The 25,608-nt window shown below is 42.3% G+C and overlaps 1 protein-coding gene across 2 annotated transcripts in view; it reads right to left on the bottom strand.

Annotated features, from left to right (window-relative positions):
* nalf1 (NALCN channel auxiliary factor 1) overlaps positions 1-16,042 on the bottom strand; it is a 430,167-nt gene extending 414,125 nt beyond the window's left edge. The window contains exon 1 of one of the 2 annotated variants that reach the window (XM_062975458.1): positions 14,169-16,042. In XM_062975458.1, coding sequence (XP_062831528.1) covers positions 14,169-14,909 — 741 coding nt within the window. In that variant the 5' untranslated portion in view covers positions 14,910-16,042. The remainder of the gene's footprint in view (positions 1-14,168) is intronic. The other variant, XM_008106996.3, reaches the window with a different exon arrangement.
* Between the last annotated feature and the right edge of the window lie 9,566 nt (positions 16,043-25,608).

Genomic DNA, 25,608 nt, shown 5'->3' with positions numbered 1-25,608 from the left:
TATGTCCTTACTTTTTTTCCCAAAGTAGTTTACCAAGTTCCTCCCCAGCACTTTATTGCCACAGGAAACCTTTCAGGTGGGTCACATTGAGTGACTGGCCGAAGGTGGCTCCATAAATTCCATGGCTCAGTGGAAATTAGATTCTATATCTCCCAAGTATCTGCCCAACATATCAATATATCTATTCTTACAAGTTTCACATTAGAACTTCCCATTGTCAGCTACCACAATGAAAAAGAATGCCTTGTTGGAAACTTCAGGAGTACACTAAGCTATAGCAACGTGACTAATTTGAGTAGCCTTAGATCCAAAAATATCCCTGTACATGCACACAGAGAAACACACACATACATTAAAGTAGGACAATACATTTCGTGTGTGGATGCCCACTTGAAATAGGAAGATTTTCCTGAAAACATGACTTCTATTTTCCATGTTTCATCCCTCACTTTGGCAAATTATACAGTATTAGTTTGTGGTAGCTAGTGTGGTGGAGTGGTTTGAGTGCCGAACTAGGTCTTTAGTAGACCAGGGTTCAAATCCCACCACATTATGGGAATCCACAAGGTGACCTTGGGAAAGTGACACTCTTCCAGAACTGAGCAAGGTGATGGCATATCCCTTCTAAATAAATTTTGCCAATAAAAATCCATGATGGGTTTGCCTTAGGGTCTCCAGAAGTTGAAAATATTTTGAAGGCACACAACAACAATAGCAACAACAATAATTGATTTGTGGGGGGGGGGCTCTAACTGCCATTTGCCTTTCCTGCTGTGACCTTCTTCACACAAGTTATTCAGTTAATAGCTTACTACTCTCTTAAGAAATGATTGTTGTACTTTAAGTAGCATGATTTTCCTTTGGTGCAGGTTAATTGCTTGCTTTTAAGATGTAAGGTTTTTATGTTCTTCAAACTATTTCCAGCTTTTAGATATCATATACTGTACTTTACTGTGTGTTTGAAGTGTAGTAATTAGCTTGCTAGGTTGACATCTTGTCAGAGAGGATACTAAGGGTTTGTTAATGTCATGCCATCTGACAGTTTTATTCCAACCAGCTTTGTTTTGACAACTGAGAGAAAAAGAACCATGTAACTCGTACAACCTGTAAGAACAACTTATTTGTAAAAGGGAAAACTAAATAAGGAAGATGCTAAAATATGCTATTAAGAGGAGACTCCATTTTGATCTCCACTGGTTTTTAAACAACATGATTACACATCTGGTTTTTAATGTTTATCCTTCAGATCAAATATTATATCAGGTGGGAAACCTACAGCTAGATAAGAACTGGAGTTCAACAACATGTAGAAGTCACAGGTTTCCCAATATTCTTATGTGATACAAGAAAAATAGGGAGGGGCATAATTTATAAAGACCAAGTACAGATGTAGAAATCAATTTATATAGTTGGTGTCCCTCTTGCTTTCTTTTAATAACACGGTTTGAGAGGATTTCTCTGCAAGTTTCTTTGAGAGGACTTCACTCTTGTGACCACAGATATATTTCCCAGCATATTTTTAACAAATGACCCTCTAAAATAGATTAAAAAGGAAGGATCAAGATTTGTACATGGCCGTAAAGAGTGAGGCTGGCATTCATTTTAATATGAATAAATTACTATAACTAGTTAAGAATAAGAAAACCATGCACTTTCAACAGGAAGAGTTTTCTTTGTGAGGCAAAGTTCCTAGAACAGTACTGAACAGTATGGTCTGTCATTAGCTCTTCAGTTTATAATAAACTTAATTTTTGCTAACATTACAACAACACACACTTCAGGTTATAATGACAGTTTCAGAATATACATGTAAGTTGAATTCTACAAAGGGTCCTGGAATGGATTCCTCATATAATACATGAGCCTAATATAGTGTGCTTCCTGTAACCAACCTCAGTCAGCAGTCTAGCTGCAGCTCTTTGGGACAACTAAATTTCTGAATGTTTTTCAAAGGCATCCCCACATAAGGCATGTAGCAGTGATTATCTATGTTGCTTCTTTTTTCTTGTTTTTACTTTGCAGCAAAATATAAACAAGAGATGGCTATTTAGTCAGTCAATCAGTCATATGAATATATTAGCAAGGCTTAGCTTAGAGTTCTTGCTTAAGAAAGATAATTGTAATTACACATTTATAAAGGTTGTGCATTTGTAGTTTCATATTTAGAACTCAATTTCTCTAGCGTAGTAATCAGGGATGTAATTTAATTACCATTTCTCATTTACTTTAATACATATTAGTTGTTCCAAACCTTTCCTATAAAATGAAAGTCAGCATCAAAATCTGTTTCCTAAGTGAATGCAGAACGGATACAAATTAAATTTTGATTATAGATGCAAGGAAACATCTTACTCTGTAAGTGATATTCTTCATAAACAACTTGTTGCAAACCAACTGACGTAGACCCAGAACTATAACTATTGCATTTACAAATACTATAGGCTCTGGCTTGTCTCACAGGCTATAACAGAATTACTTTAGAGTAATTAAAATATGGCTTGCATCAGACTTTAATAAGCACATTACTTGGGGGTGAAACTCATTAACTTCTGTGACTGTAGGAGTACTTACTTCCAGGAAAACAGTCTTTTAGTTGATGAAGCAAACTTGATGAAGAACATCTGCAACATTTTCTCCTCTTTAATGAGAAATTCATAGTATAGGAGAGACAATACAGTGACCTTGTTTCAGAATGACACAAATGGTTCTACATGAGGGAGTAGCAAGAATTGGTTCATAATTCAACATGGTTCTTTGAAGAGATATTATCTCTCAACACCCATTAGTGGTTATCAATAGGCTTGTGCAATTCAGATGAAGGACGATCTGTTTTAGGTATCCAAATTTTGATGGGTACCCAGATCTGTTTTCGAGAGCCTCCTGAAAATTGGCTAATGGAAAAAAAAATCTGGTTTTGGCTAGGCAGCTGAAAGATCCGGGAATGTCTGGCCCATTCACGGGAAAGGGGATTTTACGAGGTTCCCCTTTCTGTTCCTGGGATCCTTTCCTTTCTTCCTTTCAAGAGAACCTGGGTTTGAGCAATGAGGTTAAGGAAGCACTCTTCCTAGGACCCTTTCCTATCTTCCTTTCAAGGGAATCTGGGTTTGAAGAACGGGGTTAAGAAAGCAACCTTCCTGGGACCCTTTTCTTTCTTCCTTTCAAGAAAATCTAGGTTTAAACAACAGGGTTAAGGAAGCAGTGCGTAAGACACATAATGGTGTTCTTCTGATTAGCTCAAGAGGCAGGACTCACAGAGAAACCCCATGCGAGCAGCACATGGCAGCCTCTCCAAGTGCTGCATGATGCAGAATAGGGGAGGAGGAGCCATGATCAGCTGCCACGTGGTCCACTTACAGACAAAAAAATGTAACGGCTGAGCCCTTACCATTATGGTCATCTACTGCTCTCAAAGTAACACCTTTTAAAAACAAACAATGCTCTACACATAAAGTGTTCTTATTGTGTGTTGACTGATTATGTTCCTGTATTGTTTTTGTGTCAGGATTGATCATACAGAATTGAAAAGAAACCAAAATACAATCTAAATTCAGGAAGTATTTTTATTATCTTTAAATGATTATGACTACTATAATTAGAGCTTACTGCTTAGTAGGAAAATACCATTTCTAATTTCCCTTTGGATCATAAATACCTCTCATGCATTTTTTATTAACCAAGTATGACTGCCTGCTTTTGTAAGCTGTGCTAAATAAATATGAGCTGTTAACAATTTTATTGGAAGTGTTTACTTAGAGTACAACTGTACTCTTAAAATAGACATTGTGAGATTAACAAGTACCACTGCCAGATTTTATATAGGAGACTGTTTAACTAGGGTCTAAATTTGATTATACTAACATTGTTGAAAAACAGAGGTAAGAATTTGAAAATCCACAGGGCAAGCTATATCACTATCAAACTTTAAATACAAATTACTTAAAGATGTCTATTTTGATTTCAGAGTGATTTGTGTTATTGTTGTTGTTAATGTTTTTGGATTTATAAGAAATGCATATCAATATATTATCTATTCTCGTTAATTCAACATCTACTTCGACAGTCAAAACCTTCTTCCTACACAACAATTCATTTCAAATGTGATAACTGCTTGTTTCTTCCCCATAGTAAAAAAAAAACAGTCAGCAGAAGATTTAATTTGCTAGTACATAGTAAGTATAGTGGCCAAAGGTACTCATTCTTTAGAGTTTCATGCTATTCCTCATTTAAAGAAATGAGTACAAGTTAGGTATGCCTTATCTGAAAATCCAAAACAAAATGAAATGTTCCAAAATCTTCAGCTTTGAGTAACTAAGACATTGATACCTTTGCTTTCTGATGGATCCATCTATACAAACTTGGGTCCTATCTCAAAGATATCTCATTAAGTATAAATAAATAGTCCAAAATCCAAAATGTCATTTAGATCTCATCTACACAGACTCAATAGCCCATCATAACTGAAAAATCACTCTTGGCTGTTTACATGAAGTCCCGTGGGGAATTCCAGTTCTTGTCACAAGGTAAACCAGATTAAACCAGTTTAATCCTTTGCTAAAGGAAATTGGGGATGCTCTGGAGTTTGCCTGAAACTCTGGAGCTGCCTTGCAGTTTGAACACAGTGTGGACAGTACCACGTGATCTGGTGCGAACCAGTCCACTGTCCAAGCAAGCCAACACTACCATCCTCTTTTTCCCCGTGTTCCTCAGTACAGAGGAAAGGGGTCAGATCACACCCAAATCCCACCGTTGCCACTGCCAGATGACCGCAGAGCTTCAGGAGAGCTCCTGATCATCATAGATGCCCCATGCTAACATTCATGGAGATGCTCTCATGACAAGTAAGGAGGAAGAGGTTAGCCCTCCTTTCCCCCCTCATTACACAGATGCCTCTGCTGATGTCAGCATGAGGCACCCACAATGGCCAATATCTCTGATTGTTCAGCAGTGGCCAGCTCTGAACTGGCCACAAATTAAATGCCAGTGTAGATATATACCTTTAACCTTTGGTAATAGCCTTTTCAACACCAACAATAACATAATCTCAAAATTACATAGAACGTTCATCCAAAGTGATTATAGAGAGATAACACATTCTCAAATAAAAGACACAGGTATTTGAACAAATGAGCACTTACAAGCAGACCACTCAGCTTTATCATGTGAATTTGTGACACAACTTTGAAAGGCATTCTTTGCCTCCCCAATATTGCCACCATCATCAACAACAATACAAGGATTGATGAAAGGGCGAATTGTTCGTATCTCTCATGTTTCATTTCACATTTTGTTCCATTTGTGCATCCCTTTATAGATTTGTTAACGATTCTGAAATTAATAAGCACTTTTGTATGCATTTTGCCTTACATATTTTTGTTTTACCTAATACACAAACTTTTACAAACAATTGCCTCTAATGTTTGCATTTCTATGTACCGTTCTCTCCAGTATTCACATTTTGATAACATTTTGAATATTCAAGTCCACTTCCTATTGTAATTCTCTGAGAATTATGCATGAATGTTCAATCAAATTGTGCACTAGATAAATATCTCTCCCACCACTAATAACCACTTCACACAAGAGTGGTCAGAGTTTACCAGGTTCTGATAAGGCACGTTTCAGAGGCCTGTGCTCTTTACTCGGATCTGGGAATGGCAGTACATGAATTTTTTGATACACTGGTATTATATTTCATTTTACTTTGATTCAATTGTTTATTTTAAAGCACAGTAATGCACTCTTAGTTTAAATCTAATTCTCTTTATAGAAATCCCATTTCATCAAGATTAAAGGATGAAAAAAATCTTCTCCATAACTACTAGTTCTAACACAAATCCCAACTAAGTATATACAAACAAGACATTCACTGAATTTTTGTGAGATCAAAATATTAACACCCTAAGTGCAAAATACACATTTAATATGTTTGTTCCCGAGTCAAAGTCATATACTCTTCATTATGTTCAGTGAGGTCTTAATTTTGGAGTAAGACGCTGAAGTACAAGCACACAAATCAAGTCTGTTTCAACACAGCCTATATTAATGTGATCCGTTCTTTATTTTGATGTGATTTGATCTTTGTTCCCACATAGCAATTGGCTCCATGAAATAGGAAGTACCTACTCAAAGATTTTAACACTTCAGAGTAGGCAACACAGAAATGTCTGTTCCTTAGTGAGTTAAATAGGAACTTTCATTTTCAGTTGCTTACATCGAATAGATTTTTCATACAGCAGGTTCCTTGCATATAAAAAGGCCAGGTTTCCAGGTATTTCAAGTGATAAGGATTAGAAAGATCTCAGGCAAACCGCTGCTGGTCAGAGAAGGAAATACAACACCAAGGGCTCGTTTACATTGGTCTGTGGTGGCTGCATGTTGCATGGAGCTGGTTCAGGTTAACATGGCCTTGAATCACGCTAACAAAAATAATTCAATGTGTTGTCGAAGGCTTTCATGGCCGGGATCACAGGGTTGTTGTATGTCTTTCGGGCTGTGTGGCCATGTTCCAGAAGCATTCTCTCCTGACGTTTCGCCCACATCTATGGCAGGCATCCTCAGAGGTTGTGAGGTATGGAGAAAACTAAGCAAAGAGGTTAATATATATCTGTGGAAAGTCTAGGGTGAGAGAGGTCAGTGTGAATGTGTAGTTAATCACTTAAATTAGCATTGAAAAGCTTATCTGCTGTCTTCTTCCTGCCTCTGGGGCATCCTTTGTTTAGAGTCGTTAACTGCCCTTGGTTGATTCATGTCTGGAAACCCTCTGTTTTCAGAGTATTGCTTTTTATTTACTGTTCTGATTTTTGAGTTTTGTAATACTGGTAGCCAGATTTTGTTCATTTTCATGGTTTCTTCCTTTCTGTTGAAGTTGTCCACATGCTTGTGGATTTCAATGGCTTCTCTGTGTAGTCTGACATGATAGTTGTTAGAATGGTCCAGCATTTTTGTGTTCTCAAATAGTATTCTGTGTCCAGGCTGGTTCATCAAATGCTCTGCTATGGCTGATTTCTCTGGTTGAATTAGTCTGCAGTGCCTTTCATGTTCTTTGACTCTTGTTTGGGCGCTGCGTTTGGTGGTCCCTATGTAGACTGTCCACAGCTGCATGGTATCCGGTAGACTCCTGCAGAAGAGAGAGGATCCCTCTTGTCCTTCGCTGACCGTAGCATTTGTTGGATTTTCTTCGTGGGTTTGTAGATAGTTTGTAGGTTGTGCTTCTTCATCAGCTTCCCTATGCGGTCAGTAGTTCCCTTGATGTATGGTAAGAACACCTTTCCTCTGGGTGGATCTTTGTCTTGACTCTCATGGCTTGTTCTTGGCCTTGCAGCTCTTCTGATGTCTGTGGTGGAGTATCCATTGGCCTGTAGAGCCCAGTTTAGGTGGTTGAGTTCACCTTGGAGGAGGTGAGGTTCGCAGATTCTTTGTGCACGGTCTGTCAGGGCTTTGATTGTGCTCCTTTTTTGACTTGGGTGATGGTTGGAGTTTTTATGAAGGTATCTATCTGTGTGTGTAGGTTTTCTGTAAACTGTGTGGCCCAATTGTTGATTGGGTTTGCGGATGACCAGAACATCTAGAAATGGCAGTTTTCCTTCCTTTTCTTTTTCCATGGTGAATTGGATGTTTGGGTGGATGCTGTTAAGATGGTCCAGGAACTTGCTGAGTTCTTCCTCTCCATGGCTCCAAATCGTGAAGGTGTCATCTACGTATCTGAACCAAACAGTTGGCTTTTTTGGTGCTGTTTCTAGGGCCTGTTTTTCAAAGTATTCCATATAGAAATTTGCTACTACTGGGCTGAGAGGGCTCCCCATGGCCCATGTGTTTTGTAGGTATCAATAGTCCTGCCACGTCCTATTTGAGAAGTGGTTGCAGATGTTTACACTGCCATTCCACTTTCCCCATGTTCACCTAACTTGCCCAGTCATTCTGGACTTTCAGTGCTCACTAGACACAAAAATTGTGGTGATCATTGCGCAGCACCTGGACTGAAGCTATCCAGATCAAGGAAGCAATCAGAGAAGAGAGGGGCAAAAAGAGGAAGCAATTCCTTCTTTTCCCCGTACTTTTCGCATCCTTTTGTCACTATCATCATTACAGGTGCCAAGTGATGTTCAGCACCTTGTCATGTAAAGCAAACCCCAAACAGTGGAGCAAGGTACAGATGACAGTCCAGCGGCGCCAAATTGGTTCCAGTACCACAGGGGCATCAGATGCCATCCAGCTACTGGGCTGCCTCGGTGGCAATGTGGCCATCATTCAGGCCCCAAATCATCTCCGCATAGTGGACCATAGTGACACTGATGCATACGACTCCACTCCAGATCAGCATTGCAATTTCTGGCCTAGTTAGAAGCACCCTAATTGACCAATGGTCTGACAGTTTAGCCAGATTCGTGCATTCATTGTCTACATCTCAGCAAAGTCGTGCACCCATGAGAAATCTTTTATTATTTAAATTTGCATCTGTGGCTGAGATACAAGTTGAAAGAGAAGAGCCATATTAAATTTTAAATATCATAAACTAATAATCCACATTGCAAAATTGCTGCACATATCTGTTCCAGAATGTTCTACAACAACTGAACAGGATCCTAGCCTTGCTTTTGTGCTATTTGAGGATAATTGCTTAAAAAATTGACATAACAAATATGCTTTGAAATCCTGTAAAGAAAAGTATTAGCATGAAACTGTTTTTATAATTTATAATTTTAGGATAAAGAGTAGGCCCTCCACTTTTACAAGGGTTAGGGGTGCAGGGTCCATGTGCACATGGAAAAACTGGAAAAAAATTTAAAAAACTCTTTTTTAACCTGGTAGAACATATTAATCAAATCAGTCATAATTAAATCCACAAAAGTTAAAATGCAAATATGAAGAGCCAACTCTATTTCATTAATTCATTCTACCAATTAGGAAACTCATGTCACCCTTTTCTAATATAAGTAATTGCACATTGTCTTTAGGTGAAATGTCGAATAGCAGGATGGCTTCATATTTTCTTCCAACTAGCATAAAAACCAGCATAAAAAAATGGCATTATAGCTGTGATGTGTATATACTCAGACCCAACAGCAAATAGACTGTCATGGGTAGGAAGTAAGGCAGTTACTATATTGAAGTACACAGTGATAATATAAAGCCAAAGTCTTCCTGAAGGCTACCAGTCCACTAGCATAGAAGGAGGGACACAATTATGTCACTTTTGGCTTTTAGACTTGACGAACTTGTTGGGGATTTCCCTCTTTAACTGTACATTGCACGTTATTTCATTGCCTTTAAAATATGACAAACTGTGTTTTGGGCCTGGATTCAAAACATAGTTGTGTTAGTCTGAAACATCAATATGCAAAAATGATTTTGTAGCACCTTGGAGACTGATAGAATGAGGATAGTAGCATAAGCTTTCATAGACTACTTTCTCAATCTGCTGAGGTGTGCTTCTAGTCTTCTAACCATAACTCCCCCCCCCCAATGCATCATTGTTTCCATCTCAGTAACAAGTTATCCAATTTCAAGAAAATAGGAGTCCTGAATGTTTCTTACTAGGCAGTTGTACCAGAGACTGCCATCTGGCATTTTGATCTCTCAATCCAAGAGATCTGTGACAATGCTCCTGCTTGAACTGTCTACCAGTTTCCTCCTCTGATTAGCAACTGCAACAGAACTAGAAAGATGATGCCCAGAAGAATTCTAAATCCAATCTCTGGTGCATAATATGAAAACAAAGATGTTATCAATATACGTGTTCATCTTTGATAGGACTCTTCAATGAAAAGGACCATTAAAGTCTACTTTAGGAGAAAGGAGAAAACATCCAATAATTTTCAAATTCATGAATTTAGCCTAGACATAATAAAACAAATGTGCTTGCAAGCACATTTGTTTTATTAGTTGACCCAGTTCTCACTAGGCAACCTTCATTTGCTTCATTCTAAACAGCTATGTTATTAAAACAGGCTGTAGTTTTAAAGAACATTTGGATATATTGTCTGAAGATACTTTAAAGGCAAGAGGAGTTTCAGTTCCAACCTCTAGTTTTCCATGAAAACTTGATCTTAAACTATATTCTTCATCTCTGATATCCCCCCTTATCACCATAACCTATGCCTAGTAACTTTCATATAGCATAGTGCATATGAACTGTGGTATATCATCAAATTGGCTTTAAAAAAAGGAATATTTTCCATTTGCTTACAAGAACAGGTGAGGTAGAAGTAAAACCAAAAAGGATTAGAAAACTTTTTCTATCATTATAATGACATCTTTCTACTTAGGTCAGAGCCACTAACATTCTGTTAAATTACTTAACTACAGTATAACTATAATTGTAAAGTAACTGTTTCATGCTTCACCTCCACTTAATCCATGAAAGCTTCACATGAAATTGTCAAACTGCAATTACAAGTGTAGAAAACCAGCCAAAATCAGCAACAACACATGTTTTTCAAATAGGCATACGGACTACAGCAAGATCTTATCAGAGTAATAAAATGACATGAAAAGTTGAGCCAACAACTGTTAACATAATTGCGCTATTTTTGCAAAACATCCAAATGACTCCTCCTCAAACTCAAATACAAAAATGTATAAGATTATCAATGTTTTTTTTTTCATTTTGAAACATCCCTGTGTACTCAGTACATCATCTAAGATCCAACCACTTTCAGCACAGCTATAGCATTAATCAGATCCATGGAACTCTTTAAAGTAAGAGTTGTACTCTGTAATTCACAACTTTTTCAGACTGGAGGAAACTGCGAGACTAATAAAATACTCTTCTCATACAAAGTAACACAGAGTTTTGCATGTGTTGCTTGCTGCACAGAAAAAAGATGGCTATAGTATTCGCCTCATTTAAAATTTACGTTAGAGAAAGAAGCATGAAAAATCATCTCTGTGCTCAAATGCTATAATAGCAGAAGAGTAGACTCTTCAGAATCTCTGCCAATATTATGCTAGGCATATATTTTAATGCAACAATGCTGCAATTGCTCCTCTCTAAAATGCTCACCAGTTATTCCTAGAGGCTATTTGAATAGGCCCAAAATAAACATAGTAGAAAATAAATAATACAAAGGATGGCATGCATATTAAATAAAATTGATTTTGTTTTCAAATACATATTATAAATAAATAAATACACTGCTAGAAATGCTTTCTTGTCTAGAATGAAAACAGACAGCCTTAACAGTATTGCTTTTAGATAAATGTCTACTATGGAAACTCAGTATTTTGGCCTCTTTTAACACACAGCAAAAGGGAGCATATGAACAATTAAATCAGTATAAGGATTGTATGTGAATTCCTAGCTTAACCAAAAACTATGTAAAGCCAAACAAAAATAAAATGCATCCATAACTGTTCCTGAAGTCAAAAGGAACATTTTCACATTATCCCAGAGGTGTTTATATGTCAGTATAGCTGGTATATTATTCATTTTATACTAAAAGTATAATTCATCATGTTTAATTTTCTGAGAGTTCTAAAACACGACTATGTAACGTATACCATAGATTTTATTATTTTATTACGACGGTCTTAAAACAGGCCTAGAAAACTACAAAAGCTTCAAAAAGACATAGTCACAATCAGTATGTTGCAGTTTCCCCTTTCCAATTACCAATCAACTCACAGAAACAATCAGTATCGAAAAGCTTGGCTATTACATTTCATCAAAACAGACGCGTTCTTCTGTACTGATAACACTGAGCACCATGGACAGCACCACACAGCTCCATTACAAGAGCACAGCAGGAAGCATCGACAGCACCATGGAGAGCAACAGGGCTCTGCAGTCCCAAGGATGTGCAGGACTATAAGCTGTCTTGCCACCGCCGAATGAAAGACTTTACACTTTACTTATGTCGTCACAAGAATAAGCTTCCAAACTCTTTTCAAGACTGTTGCAAAACTGGGTCCTGAAAACTTTAGAACTGTCACCACTCTATGAGGCACTGCATACAAGGTGTTTTTAACAACTCTGTAAATTTGGTTTTCTGGGCAAATAAACACCAAAAGCTACTCTTATATGGCAGAGAGTACAATGTAGCTACACATTTTCATATTATTATTTTTTAAAATCAGGATAAGCCAAAAGAAACTGCACCAATTCCAATTCATAAAGAAACATATTGTTATCCCGAGTACAACTGCTCAGCACTAAAGCTGAGATTTACTTACTTGTTCATATCAGAAACTGGGCTATTTTTAAATGCTGCCCTTACTCTCAAATTAAATAAACAAGGATGCATTGATTTCAGTGGTGCTTATGCCAACATACATCTGCTCAGCATTGCAAGAGCTACACCATGACCACATTTTTTGATAAGGAACAAGTAAACTGGCAAAATGAAAAACCAGCTACCCACAAAAAGAAGCAAAGTAGTCACCAAAGCAAGCTCACAGCATCTCTCCAGTTCATGGCAGAGTATCCTTGAAGCCAACACGTTTGGAGCTAAGTCCAATTCCAGAGACTTGACAAAAGTCCACCTGAACCAGAAGCCCCTTAAAAAGAATTGGGGAAGGGCCACTTCTAAGACACAATTGCCACCCTCTCTAGGGCTCTCCAGATCATTATGGAGCCTCTATCCTCCATGTTGCCTTGAATCACTTGCAAACCCAGGGAGCAAAACCCTTTAATATCCTTCAGAAAGCTTCCAACCAAGTAAGATAGTCCTCCATTCATGCAGGAACATTGGGAGGGGTGGGAAAGGTTTTCCATTCCTGCTTGAAGGGATGTTCAGTCAGGAATCCAGCCTCCACACCCCAAGGGAAGCTCCCCTGTCCCTCCACAGGAGCCTTCCTGACCCAGCAATTCTGAAACACACAGAAAGCAACCCTACTGTTGTAGGGCTTCACAAAACAAAACAAAACCTACATAACAACTCCAACCATATCCCAAGTCAAGAAGCACAGTTAAAACCCTGACAGACCGTGCACAAAGAATCTGCAAACCCCACCTCCTCCAAGGGGAACTGAACCACCTAAACTGGGCTTTATAGGCCAGACATCAGAAGAGCTGCAAGGCCAAGAACAAGCCAGGAGAGTAAAGACAAAGATCCACACAGAGGAAAGGTGTTCTTACCATACATCAGGGGAACCGCTGACCACATAGGCAAGCTGATGAAGAAACACAAGCCACAAACTATCTACAGACTCACTAAGAAAATACAAGAAATGCTACGTTCAGCAAAAGACAAGAGGGATCCTCTCACATCTGCAGGAGTCTACCGTATACCATGCAGCTGTGGACACGAATCAAGGAACATGAAAGGCATTGCAGACTCACGCCACCAAAGAAGACAGCCATAGCAGAGTACTTGATAAACCAACCTGGACACAGCAGATTATTTGAGAACACAGAAATGCTGGGCCACTTTAACAATCACCCTATCAGATTACACAGAGAAGCCACTGAAATCCAGAAGCATGTGGACAATTTTTAACAGAAAGGAGAAAGCCATGAAAATGAACAAAATCTGGCCACCATTATTAAAAAGAACTCTAAAATCAGGATAAAAAAGACCGCTCAGAAAACAGAGGAATTCCAGGCATGAAACTATCAAGACCAGCAAACACCTCCTAACGAAGGATTTCCCCAGGCAGGAAGCAGCCAGACCTTGAAGCTGAAAGGCTTTTCAATACTAATCAAGGTGGCGAATTGCAACATTCACACTTGCCTCCAACAGACAAGAGATCTTTCTTTCTCCCACCCTGGACCTTCCACTGATATAAACCCCACTTGCCTAGTTTCTAACAAACCTCACAACCTCTGAGGATGCCTGCCATCGATGCAGGAAATACGTCAGGAGGGAAAGCTTCTGGAACACGGCCATACAGCCCGGAAAACTCACAGCAACCCAGTGGTTCCGGCCATGAACGCCTTCGACAACACATTAAAACAATGTTTCTGGGAACCCCGCGAGCTGGGCGCCTGGGAAAGAGAGAGAAGCCCGCTCTGGGCCGCATCTCCGGCTCCGGGGCGCAAACACACCATCCGGCTGCCAAGACGACCAGAGCAGAGACCCGGCGGAAGCGAGGGAAGGAAGGTCGCCTGGCAGCAAAAGAGGACCACTCCCCCAAATCACCAGCAACAACCGTGGATGCGGAGGAGGGAAAGGGGGGGGGGGGGCGCAGGGGAGCGAAGTTCGGCGGGAAACTTTCTGCCTGGTGCCTACCTTGCACTCCTCGGGTCCCGACTGCACCGAGTACTCCTCGGCTTGCAGGTACTTCTGGAGCACCAGCTCGAACTCGCGGTAACGCTCCCGCGCTTGCTGGTCGTAGCTCTGGAAAGCCAGGACGCAGCGGCGGCAAGAGCGGAGCCACTGTCCCCCCCGCGGGCCCCCTTCCCCTTCCTCCTCCTCCTCCCCGTCCCCATCCAAGTCCTCCTCCTCTTCCTCCTCCTCCTCCTCGAGGGCCCCCAGGTCCAGCGTGCAGTTCCTCGCGTCCTGGCCGCGGCGGCGGCGAGGGAGGCCGGCGAAGAGCTCTCGCAGCGTGTAGGAATTACAAAAAGGCAGGTAGAGTTCGGCCGAGGAGGCGCCTCCGCCGCCGCCGCCTCCTCCTCCTCCTCGGGGCCGCAGTTGTCTGCAGGCGGCCTCGGCGTCGCCCAGGAGGCTGAAGCACTGCTCGGCGTCGGCGCTGCGGGCCTCCGGGCGGTCCCGGTGCCTCCCGGCGGCGACCTGCCGGGCCTCCACGCAGAGCCACAGGTGGTCGGAGAGCAGCACGGTGAAGAAGAGGAGCGAGGCCAGGGAGCGGCGCCATTTCTGGGCCCGCTCCGAGTCGGCGAAGGGCTTGTCGGGCTCCCGCGGGCCGAAGCGGCGGCGGGAGCAGCAGCAGCAGCAGGCGCACGAGCAGGAGCAGCCACAGCGGCGGCGACGGCAGCAGCAGCCGGCTCCTCCCGCGGGGCAGCGGCTGCTCATCGTTCGCGCCGGCTCCACGGCGAGGGGGGCTCCACGGCGAGGGGGCGCCACGGGCCCTGGGGCATGAGCGCCGCCGAGGACGAGGGGGCGGCGGAGGCGGAGGCAATGGCGGAGGCGGCTGCTGCTGCTGCTCCTGGGCCTCCCCGTCGCGTGGCCTGGCCCCTCAGCCGGGCATGGTCAGAGCGGCGCGGGGCCCACGGGCGAAGGCGGCAGAGGCGGGCCCCCGCTCCCCGCCTGCGGCCTCATGCCGCCCTCCACAGCCGGGCCCCGGCCCGCGAACAGCCCCTTCGCCCGCTCCCGAGGCTCCTGCGGCTCTGGCTCGGGCTGCGGTGGGCTCTGCTGCGCTCACTGCGTGGCTGAGGTTTCCTCCGGGTCCGCTCCCCGGCGGCGTCTCTGAGCGCGGGTTGGGCTGCCTCCTGCCGCCAGCCGGGGGCCACCGTCATCTTGGGGCCCTGCGCTAAGTTGCCGCCATCTTCGTCCGGGAGAAGCGGCGGCGGCGGTGGCGGCAGCGCCACTTTTTTGGGGGGAGCGCGCGGCCCTTTGCGTCATCTCCTCCTCCTGCGCCGCCAGCCTGGCGCATTGGCAGCCGCGGCGGCGGCGGCGTGCTCTGCCTTCGCGCGGGAGGGAGGGAGGGAGGGGAGGAGGAGGAGGAGGAGGAGGGAGGGGGAAGAGCGCAGGAGGAGGAGGAGGAGGAGCAGGGAATCGCCTCCTGAGCGGCTTTGGGGAAACCTGCCCATTTGGGGATGGGGGTGAGCGGCTGGTCGGGGAAGCCTCCGTCCAAACGAGAGCGGGATCCTCCGGAAAGCAAAGCAGCTGGAGGTGCGCGCTGAGGGGGAGGGCTGCAGGGGGGACCCCCTGGGCCTTTGCTCCGGGGCCTCGGACGCGAAGGGACAGCCGGTTTTTTTTAGCCCTCGCCGAGTCCCTTTCGGTTCAACTCCGCTTCTAGGGCGAGAAGCCGCCTCGGGAGCCCGGAGTTCCCTTCAGAGCGGGCGGGTGGGCGCGCGACGCGGCGGGAGTGAGGGGCCGGCCCTCGTTTCTGTTCCCGCCACTTTCCTCCCCCAGCCTCTCATTCGCCACTTTCGACGCAGCCCTTCCCGCTTCGTTTTATGGGAGAGGGACAAGCTCTTCGACGGGCGGATGCGAGGGCAAGAGCCGTCCAGGGGACTTCTGTTGCAGCATTTGTCTAAAGAGCTCCGTGACGGGCAGGCGCCTCCCCTCACGACCTCTTTTTGATCCACAACACGGGCACTCCGCTGGCCCGCTGGATGGCTATGCTCCCACTGTATTCCCCTTGAAGGTTCTCCAAGGAAGGAAGGATGGAGAAGGCGAGGAAGGAGTCAAGCTGGCCCCCAACCCCACCAATTCAACCTTTGAATTAAGCTGTTTTCTTCCTAGAAGTTGCTTGTGTTCACCTTTTCCGTCTTATGTCCCTTTTAAGCCTAATTTGTTTCAGAGAAAGCTCTTTCATGGGTTGTCACAGCAAACAATGAAGATGAGCTCCTGTACCTTTAATGCAGTGGTTCTCAATCTGGGGTCCCCAGATATTTTTGCCCTAAAACTCCCAGAAATCCCAGCCATTTACCAGCTGTTAGGATTTCTGGGAGTTGAAGGCCAAAAACATCAGGGGACCTCAGGTTGAGAACCACTGCTTTAATGGTTGTGCAAGGCACCCCTGGTGGCACAGTAGTTGTCCACTGATTTGAAGGTTGGGTTGCTGACCTGAAGGTTGCCGGTTCAAATCTAACCCCGGGAGAGCGCACCTCCCTCTATCGGCTTCAGCTCCATGCAGGTACATGAGAAAAGCCTCCCACAAGGATGGTAAAAGCATCAAAACATCTGGGCATCCCCTGGGAATGTCCTTGCAGACAGCCAATTATCTCACACCAGAAGCGACTTACAGTATCTAAAGTCGCTCCTGGCATTTTAAAAAATGGCTGTGTACAAGAAGCAATTTAAATATGTTAGCTGGTTGCCTTAGAACAGTGGTTCCCAACCTTTTTTTGACCAGGGACCACTCTCCAACATTAGTACCAAAAGGTTTAGGAATCAGTTTTGGGTCAACTTTAGATTTGGTTTGGTTATTTGGGGTGCTGATTCAGAAAATTACATTGGATAGACCATATCAGCTCTAATTTCTGATACAGAACATATGCCACACAGTAGTTGCCATCACAGCCTCTGAGGATGCCTGCCATAGATGTGGGCGAAACGTCAGGAGAGAATACTTCTGGAACATGACCACACAGCCCGAAAGACATACAACAACCCACTTGCCATCTTCTCGCCCACAGAAAACCATATGTAATAATCTAGAGCTGATTTGTTCTATCCTATGCAATTTTCTGAATCAGCATCCCAAATAACCTCAGGAACAGGCCTAAAAACAAAGATGCCAAGGCACCACTTCCAGGTACCACATGGAACAGCTCTGCTCGGGGGAGGGAGGAGGAGAAGTAGCAGTCAGGAGGCTTGTTGCGCCTTTCGTGAGTAGTCAGCCTCTCCCCTCCCGACATCCCTGTTGCCTCGGCACTATAAGAGAGTTTCGCGAGACCAGTCGCTCTCATTGCAGTATTGTAGTAACGGTGATGCCGCAGACCATATTTGAATTCTTGGGGACCACAGGTTGGGAACCACTGCCTTAGAAGCCATGCTTGCTGAAATTTCCTTTTCTATACAACCATTGGGCCCCTGGTGGCACAGTGTGTTAAAGCACTGAGCTGCTGAACTTTCGGAGCAAAAGGTCCCAGGTTCAAATCCCGGGAGCGGAATGAGCGCCCACTGTTAGCTCCAGCTCCTGCCAACCTAACAGTTCAAAAACATGCAAATGTGAGTAGATCAATAGGTGGTGGGAAGATAACAGCGCTCCATGCAGTCATGCCGGCCACATGACCTGGAGATGTCTATGAACAACGCCAGCTCTTCAGCTTAGAAATGGAGATGAGCACCAACCCCCAGAGTCGGTCACGACTGGACTTAACATCAGGGGAAACCTTTACCTTTACCTTATACAACCATTAAAGGAGCACCTTGAGTCTGGCAGTCCCTGGGCTACTATATCTGAATAAGTGAATTGCAGACAAGAATGCCTAAATACATAAATAGTTACTTAGGCGATCCCTCGTTGTCTGAATATGATAGCCTTCCAAGTGTAGAGTCTTGGCAGTGGATACATAACTGACTGTATCCATTGTTATATTAGGCACCATTCTTTGGAGTAATACACAATTCTTTTCAAGCCTGAACTCAAGATCTATGCCTGACAGAAGATTCTGTGCCTTTCCCATTAAACACACGCAAACACAGCAGTGAGGCATTTGAGATCTTCTCTTTCAGTCTCAGGCTCCCAGAGGGCAGCCTCTTGCTGCTGTGTTGTAGTGCTCTCCTGTTTTAAAGCTTATTTGTGGGTTTTGTGGAACCGCGTGTGGGTACTGTGCATGCCGCTTTTCTTAGGACCCATTCTCACTTTAAGCTTCTTATGTGGGAAGCCACTGCGATTGGTGGCTCTGTGTGAGGAAGGCATAGCACTTGGAGTGTGCTTGACATGTGGATAGCCCTTACTCTCAGCATGTTCTCCACACAAGCAGTGTAAGAGCTCCTGGCAACTGCTGTGGTTATTCTTCCTCTTCCTATTATTTATACAAGGAGCAGCTTTCCAGCATTCCAGCCCATGTGGAGGCAGCCGTTCCTGCAGCACCACAAAGGTTATTGCACAGCTAAAGCTGGCAGCCTTCAGCTGGCATTTGGCAGCGTGAGCAGGATGCAGCCCCAAATCCAGCCTTGTGTATGCTTTATGAAGAAGCTAGTGCTGGTGCCTGCAATATGATGTACTCTTGAGTTGGCATGCATACAGTTAATGGGGATTATATTTGCAGGGTTAAAAATACTGATTACAGAAGAGCAACACTTGTGCAAGACCAAGGGCACAGTATAGGAAGCAATAATTTTAGCTTTGACTAGATCCCCCCCCCACACACACACACACACAAATTTCTATTGGGTAAAACAATAATCTGTTCAGATACTCAACCTTTATGCACATGTCTTCTGTCCTCACTGAAGAGGGAGGGATGTTTTTATTTTAAAGAGGATCTGCCTCAGTGCTTCTCCCTAAGGACACATTTTATATGCTAAATTATGCTTGTGAGCAATTCTCCTCCACCATCACCCAATAAAAAAAACTATGCAGCTGCATGTTGACCTGCTCTTATTTCAGTTCCATTGCGTACCTTTTGTCATTAAGTTACCGCCTAGCAGATGGGGAGGCTAATACATCAATTAAGTTCCATATGTCACAAAACTTGTGCATAATTGTTTATTTTGATACTCTAATTGAAAGGTAGAAAGATTCATTTTAATAGTGTGGATAAGTTATTAGATTCCGCTTAGGGTAAAGGTAAAGGTTTTCCCCTGACATTAAGTCTAGTTGTGTCCGACTCTGGGGGTTGGTGCTCATCTCCATTTCTAAGCTGAAGAGCCGGCATTATTTGTAGACACCTCGAAGGTCATGTGGCCGGTATGACTGCATGGAGTGCCATTACCTTCCCGTGGGAGTGGTACCTATTGATCTACTCACATTTGCATGTTTTCAAACTGCTAGGTTGACAGAAGCTGGGGCTAACAGCAGAAGCTCACCCCACTCCCCAGATTCGAACTGCTGACCTTTTGGTCAACAAGTTCAGCAGCTCAGCGGTTTAACCCGGTGCACCATTGGGGGCCCCACAGATTCCACTTAAATTGCTTGAAATGCCTCGGTTTAGAGGATCTGATCCTTTCTTATTTTTAAGAGTGAAAACCAATGTGTTTCACTGGAATGTGAAAGGGTACCCTGTATCTTTAGTAGCAGAAGTAGTTTTCTTACAATAATCACAATTTCAAATAATGGGAATCAAAATACTTTCAAAATCTGAAAAGATCTGACTCCATCAGACTTTTGCTTTAGCACTGCATTGAGAAATTGTGCAGTTTTAGATAAGTTCAGATGTGCTACGAGTTCATGTGCTCGTAAGATGCACATGATAGTACTTCATTGTAATCAAAGTAGATGATATCAGAAATGATGTTTCTAATAGGAAACAAGATTAACATGGCCGTGTTCATGTAGTGCCCAATTATGACTGAACTACGCATTATGATCCATATGTTGCAAGTCTCACTTTTCACAACAAATGACTATGCTAGGCTTGTCTTCCATATGTGTATGATAGACCATATGATAGACTTCTGATCTTGTGGCCATTGCTGGATTTAGTGATTTTTTCAGTGGTATGTGAAGAAGCACTTTCTAATGCTTGCGACCAAAGTTGTTCAATTTGGAGGGTGGATTGCAAATTTTGCAATATAATAATAATAATAATAATAAAACTTTATTTATACCCCGCCACCATCTCCCCAACGGGGACTCGGGGCGGCTTACATGGGGCCATGCCCAAGACAATACAATAAACCATAACATAATACAATTAAATAATACATTACATAAAATAAACAGTACAACATAAGATCAAAACAGCAATATAACACGAGCGGGCCGCATGAATACTACATTTAAAAACTAGATTAAAAATTAAAACTCTGGGTGAGAAAGGGATCAGAATAAAACCTCGAGGGACGGGACATCAGATAGTGAACCAGTCTAGAGGATAAATATCGGGGGGGAGTAGCATAGAACATTTACTCTCCGAAAGCACACCGGAAGAGCCATGTTTTTAAATCTTTCCTGAAGGCTAAAAGGGTGGGGGAATATTTGTATATTCATACTGAGATATCTTGGAAATGGGGTCCAAGTCTAAACATTCAATTGAGATTTATGTTTCCTATACTGCTTATAAATATAGTTATATTTTCATGATTTTGTGCATGAAACAGTTTGTATATTTATAATTACCAGAAAGCAGAAAGCAAAAAACTTTCTCAATCATCCATGTAAACAATTTTGGATTTTAGTATTTTAGATATCAGAATTCCATATAAGGATTAACCAACCTTTACTTAGAAAAGGGGAGAAAAATTTCTTCACATCCACTTCCTCTGAACTCCTTTCTTGTGTTTCATATAAATTTATTTTGATCTCTTGTTTATTAGCACTTCAGCTATTAAATATTTTTAAATGCACTGAGGCTCAGCTTGTATTTGCCTTTGTGTACAGCTAAAAAAAATCAAATACAACATTCCTTTCTTAAAACAGAAGATGGATGACATTAAAGCTGCCTATATTTGAGCCAGCTGGGAGGAAAATAGCCTGGAGAATAAAATGCTAATAATTAATGAAATATCTCTGTATATGGGTACGTGACCCATGCTGCTTTTTCACTGGTCATCTCCTGTGACTTTTGGCATAAGCCTTCATTCAGATCTCCTCACAGGGTGTTAGAATCATGTTGTTCTCATAGAGGATTTTAATAACACAGTGAAATGTTCAGTCACTTGCACATTTATCTTAGAAACAAAAGTTGATTATTTTGGTAATGTTAGTAAGGAAAGATGCGGGAAAACAGTGGCACAGGTTTTCTCATCTGTACTCCTACAACTGCCACAACCCATTCCAACGCACTATACCAGGCAAAGCTTTGTACTGCTGTCGTGTTTTCCTCTTCTGTAAATATCTCCAAACTCCCACGGCTCTTCTCTTGTAGCAAGCCCATTTTAATGAAGGCATCCCTGATTTCTGACTGCAGCAAGCAGGCAGATTCCACTGTAGCCAAACTGCGGCAGTTCAGGTGTTTGATGCCCCCTAGTGTTAAGCGGGAGAGCCTCAAGGAAGAACCTCAGTAATGCAACCAAGATGGGGAGGTTGGTATTTTGTTTCAAAGACAAACAAAGACATGACAATAGATGAACAGTGTAAAATACACCAGTCACATCTAAATGTACTATCCCCTCCTGAATGGCCTCCAATTACAAGTATTGCAGTTTTGAGCAGTTATAGAAGCACTGTTGTATCACAATTGAATGAGTGAATCCGGAAGTACTGTTTTGTGATAAATGGTCAGATTTTCATTTCATCTAGAGGGTATTTGTTTCTTTTTATAAAACAAGTGAGAGCTGCAACAAAATTGGCATAGTGTGCAGCAGACTTGCTGGATTTCCAGACACTGTTGCATTCATCTCCCTCTCCAGTTTTTTGTCATTTCTTTCATACATTTCTTTTACATACACACCCTATTGTTTTGTATTCTGAAATGTTGGGTTCCTCCAGAGATTATTGTGCCTCTCCTTTTTTTAACTCATTAGCTTTTCTGTCTCCTACCCTACCGCCCCCCCCCCCCCCAGCTTGGCAATTCAGCATAACCTCTCATTCTGCTGGTCTGTTTCTACTTTTAGATCTCTGTGTAACTTCACCAAGGATTTCAAACTTCTCATTATTTTGACAGGAGTCGCAACAGAAGGACCTACATAAAAAAAATCTGTCTTAACCAGGAATTGATGTATGCCTGTATGTGAACTATGAGCTCTGATGAGTTACTTTTATTCAGAAGAAATACCTCAGTCTCAGAATTTCATCATTCTCAGACAGAGTCTTTAGTAACAGTTTGGTGGATCCTAGCATTTTAGTAACAGACCCCTGTTGTGCAATGGGTTAAACCCTTGTGCCGGCAGACTGCTGACATGAAGGTTGGGTTGCTGACCTGAAGGTTGCTGGGTCAAACCCAACCTGGGGAGAGTGTGGATGAGCTCCCTCTGTCAGCTCCAGCTCCATGCAGGGACATGAGAGAAGCCTCCCACAAGGATGGTAAAACATCAAGCATCCAGGTGTCCCCTGGGCAACATTCTTGCAGACGGCCAATTCTCTCACACTAGAAGCAACTTGCAGTTTCTCAAATCACTCCCGACATGAAAAAAAGTAACAGACAAAAGAGATGTCCCACCAGTCTAAAGTCTGCCCACTTTCACATTGCACATGCTCTGTTGGACATACAGGCACACTGACAACAGTTTTCTGTGTTAATTAAAGAGGTGATGAATTTGCATTTTAGTTTGAATTTCAAAGGAACTTCCTACGGTGATGACCAAAATCTTTTCAGCACTCTGGATAGCTCCTGTATCTCAGCCACATGCCACAGATCTAATGTAGCATGTGGTTCAGCCCCATAAGCTAAAATACAATTCCTTATGGCAGAAGTATTTTAAGAGATAAGAAACCTATGGCTATCTAGTCGTTCTTGTGCTCCAAATTCCCAGGATCCCAACCAGAATAAATATCTATTAAGTATGATGGAACTCTTTGACAAATGACACATGGAGAGCTCTTCCCTAAACATATTGACTGGAAAATAATTCCTTTAGAAATAATCTGCACTAATTTTCAAGTAAACATACTTAAAATGTGTTATGACTGCGAAGGGAACAACGGAAACATTAGAAAGGAATTATGCTACAAATTATAGTATATCATCTAACAGATGTCGACATGTTGATCATCCTGCAGTTTGCCCACTTCTTTTCAGTCAGACATTATCCATAAAATGTCTAATTTGCCTCCTGTTTTTAATAATGATTCCACTGGTACTATCCATTTCAGACAATGCTGCTACTTTCTGGAATGAACTCTGATGCAATAGGACATTCTTCATTAGATACGCTTATTAATTTTTGCCTGTCAAAGGTTGGCAAGACAAAGGAACTCTTGCAAGTCATTCTCCATTGCAGGCAGGGTCAGCAGATGTTCCCCCAGTCTGATATCTATGACCTGCTTCCTGGCAGGATAACTCCGCCACACAGGGCTTGCAGCACTGAGCCAGGCAATTAAAGTACTGATGTGCATTTAATTCTGTAGCTCACAGTGTGCAATATAGCTGATTTATTAAACACTTTGTCTGAATGTGTAAGCTAACCGGGTGAAGTGTCCATATTGTCTTTGTTCAATGTCATTCTCTTCTCATTTTATTTTGATGGATGTCTACATTCACAAACACACAAAAACAGCAGTAAGTCATTTAAGTGAGTACAATTCAACCATCTGAACAGTGATGCAGTTAAGTAATTTTAGATCCTAGATGTAAAAATGTTAAATGAATATCCTCTTTGGTGCATTATTTTCACTCACTTTTAAACATGGTAAACCAGACTAATTGTGTTTGAAGGCTAAATAGTCCTGGATTGATGGCTCCACTCCAACTAAATTCAGTCCTTTTTAATATTTGCCTTTCATTATAGTGAGAATCGAAAGATTTGGGGGAGGGGGGATATTACAGCTTACATGTTTGTTTATGACATTCTGAACATAAACACTATTTGAAAATAACTGCACCCAGTCTCTGGGCACATAAATACATGCCACTACAAAAATATATTTGGTTAGCAGAGTTTTAAAGATATTTATTTGCTGTTATAGTTACCCAAAAGATATACACTCCCTTGAAACCTCTTAGTTTAAAATATGAACTCGGAGATTTAAAAAAAAGTCTTCTTTGAAAAATAGCATATCATGTTTACTCATAAACATTTTGTATTAATTCACCGTACAGGCAAATTTCTTATTGAAGTTCAGTTACAGATAGGATGTAGATTCTCTGTTTTGTACTGAATACAAAATGAAATCCTGAGTCTGAACATGTTCAGTACAATCACATGTCTATAGTCCCTCCCACACCAAAGAGGTATGTCAAACTGGCAAATCAACATACACATAGAATACATACAGTAACAAATATATACAGTAACAAATAAATAATGAAAGGCTTGGAAGGTTGCTATTTCCAACAAACACAATCCCTTAGATCCAGGATTATGGGCCAAATCTGGCCTTTCACCCCAAAATGGTTCTCAATATGGCCCCTATTTTACATAAAAGCTTCCAATCTGTACTGGGAGTGATTTGTAGTATGACAATGCAGTGGTGGGGAGCAAAAATGAGGGTATCGCCTCCATAAGAATTCTGATCCCCCCAGTGAAATATTCCTTCAGTCCCTAGATGTCTTGACTACAGAGAGAGAGAGAGAGAGAGAGAGAGAGAGAGAGAGAGAGAGAGAGAGAGAGAGAGAGAGAGAGAGAGAGATTGAAAATTGTTCACATCCAGAACTCTTCCAAATGCTGTGTTCACATTCCTTAGTAACCTAAGATGTCCTTTTTCTTTGGATGTCTAAGGTATATTTCTAGATGCTCAACTGCAGTTTTAAGTTACTGTGATGCTAAAGATGAGGATACCAAATGAAAAATTCACTGGGGGGGCTGACTTCTTAATGCCATCATTATTTGCCTCCCTCTGTCTCCATTGTTACACTCAGACAATGCAAAATACATTATAGGTTGGATTGGCTCTTCGTATTGTTCTTAATGAACATTGTCTCTGGTGTTTTTCCACACTTCATCAGTACCACCTGAGACATTTTTCTATTTGCATTTCTTTATTATTGGAAATGGTATTGGTATGATTGAGTTCACTGACCTTCATAACACATTTAGTGTGGGAGATATTATGTTCAGAAATATCCAGTTCATAATACAGATACCAGCCATGTCCCTAAACAAATCCTGAACAGACTCTTACCTCTGGGAAATGTAATGCCTGAAACAAAGATGGGCAATCGCAATGCACTGAGCCTGCTGCAGGATACACCAACCCCTCCCAGATGGTTTTGTTTTGTTTTCTTGTTGAAGCAAGAAGCATAGAGAAGCACACCTTGTTTTAGTGGCAAATAGCCCAATTTAGGATATATCCATACTAGAAATAATGCACCTTGACACCGCTTTAACTGCCATA

Source organism: Anolis carolinensis, chromosome 3 (genome assembly GCF_035594765.1).
Source record: "Anolis carolinensis isolate JA03-04 chromosome 3, rAnoCar3.1.pri, whole genome shotgun sequence".
Classification (NCBI taxonomy): domain Eukaryota; kingdom Metazoa; phylum Chordata; class Lepidosauria; order Squamata; family Dactyloidae; genus Anolis; species Anolis carolinensis.
The sequence above is the reverse complement of the archived record's forward strand: the minus strand, read 5'-3'. Positions and strand labels throughout refer to the sequence as shown.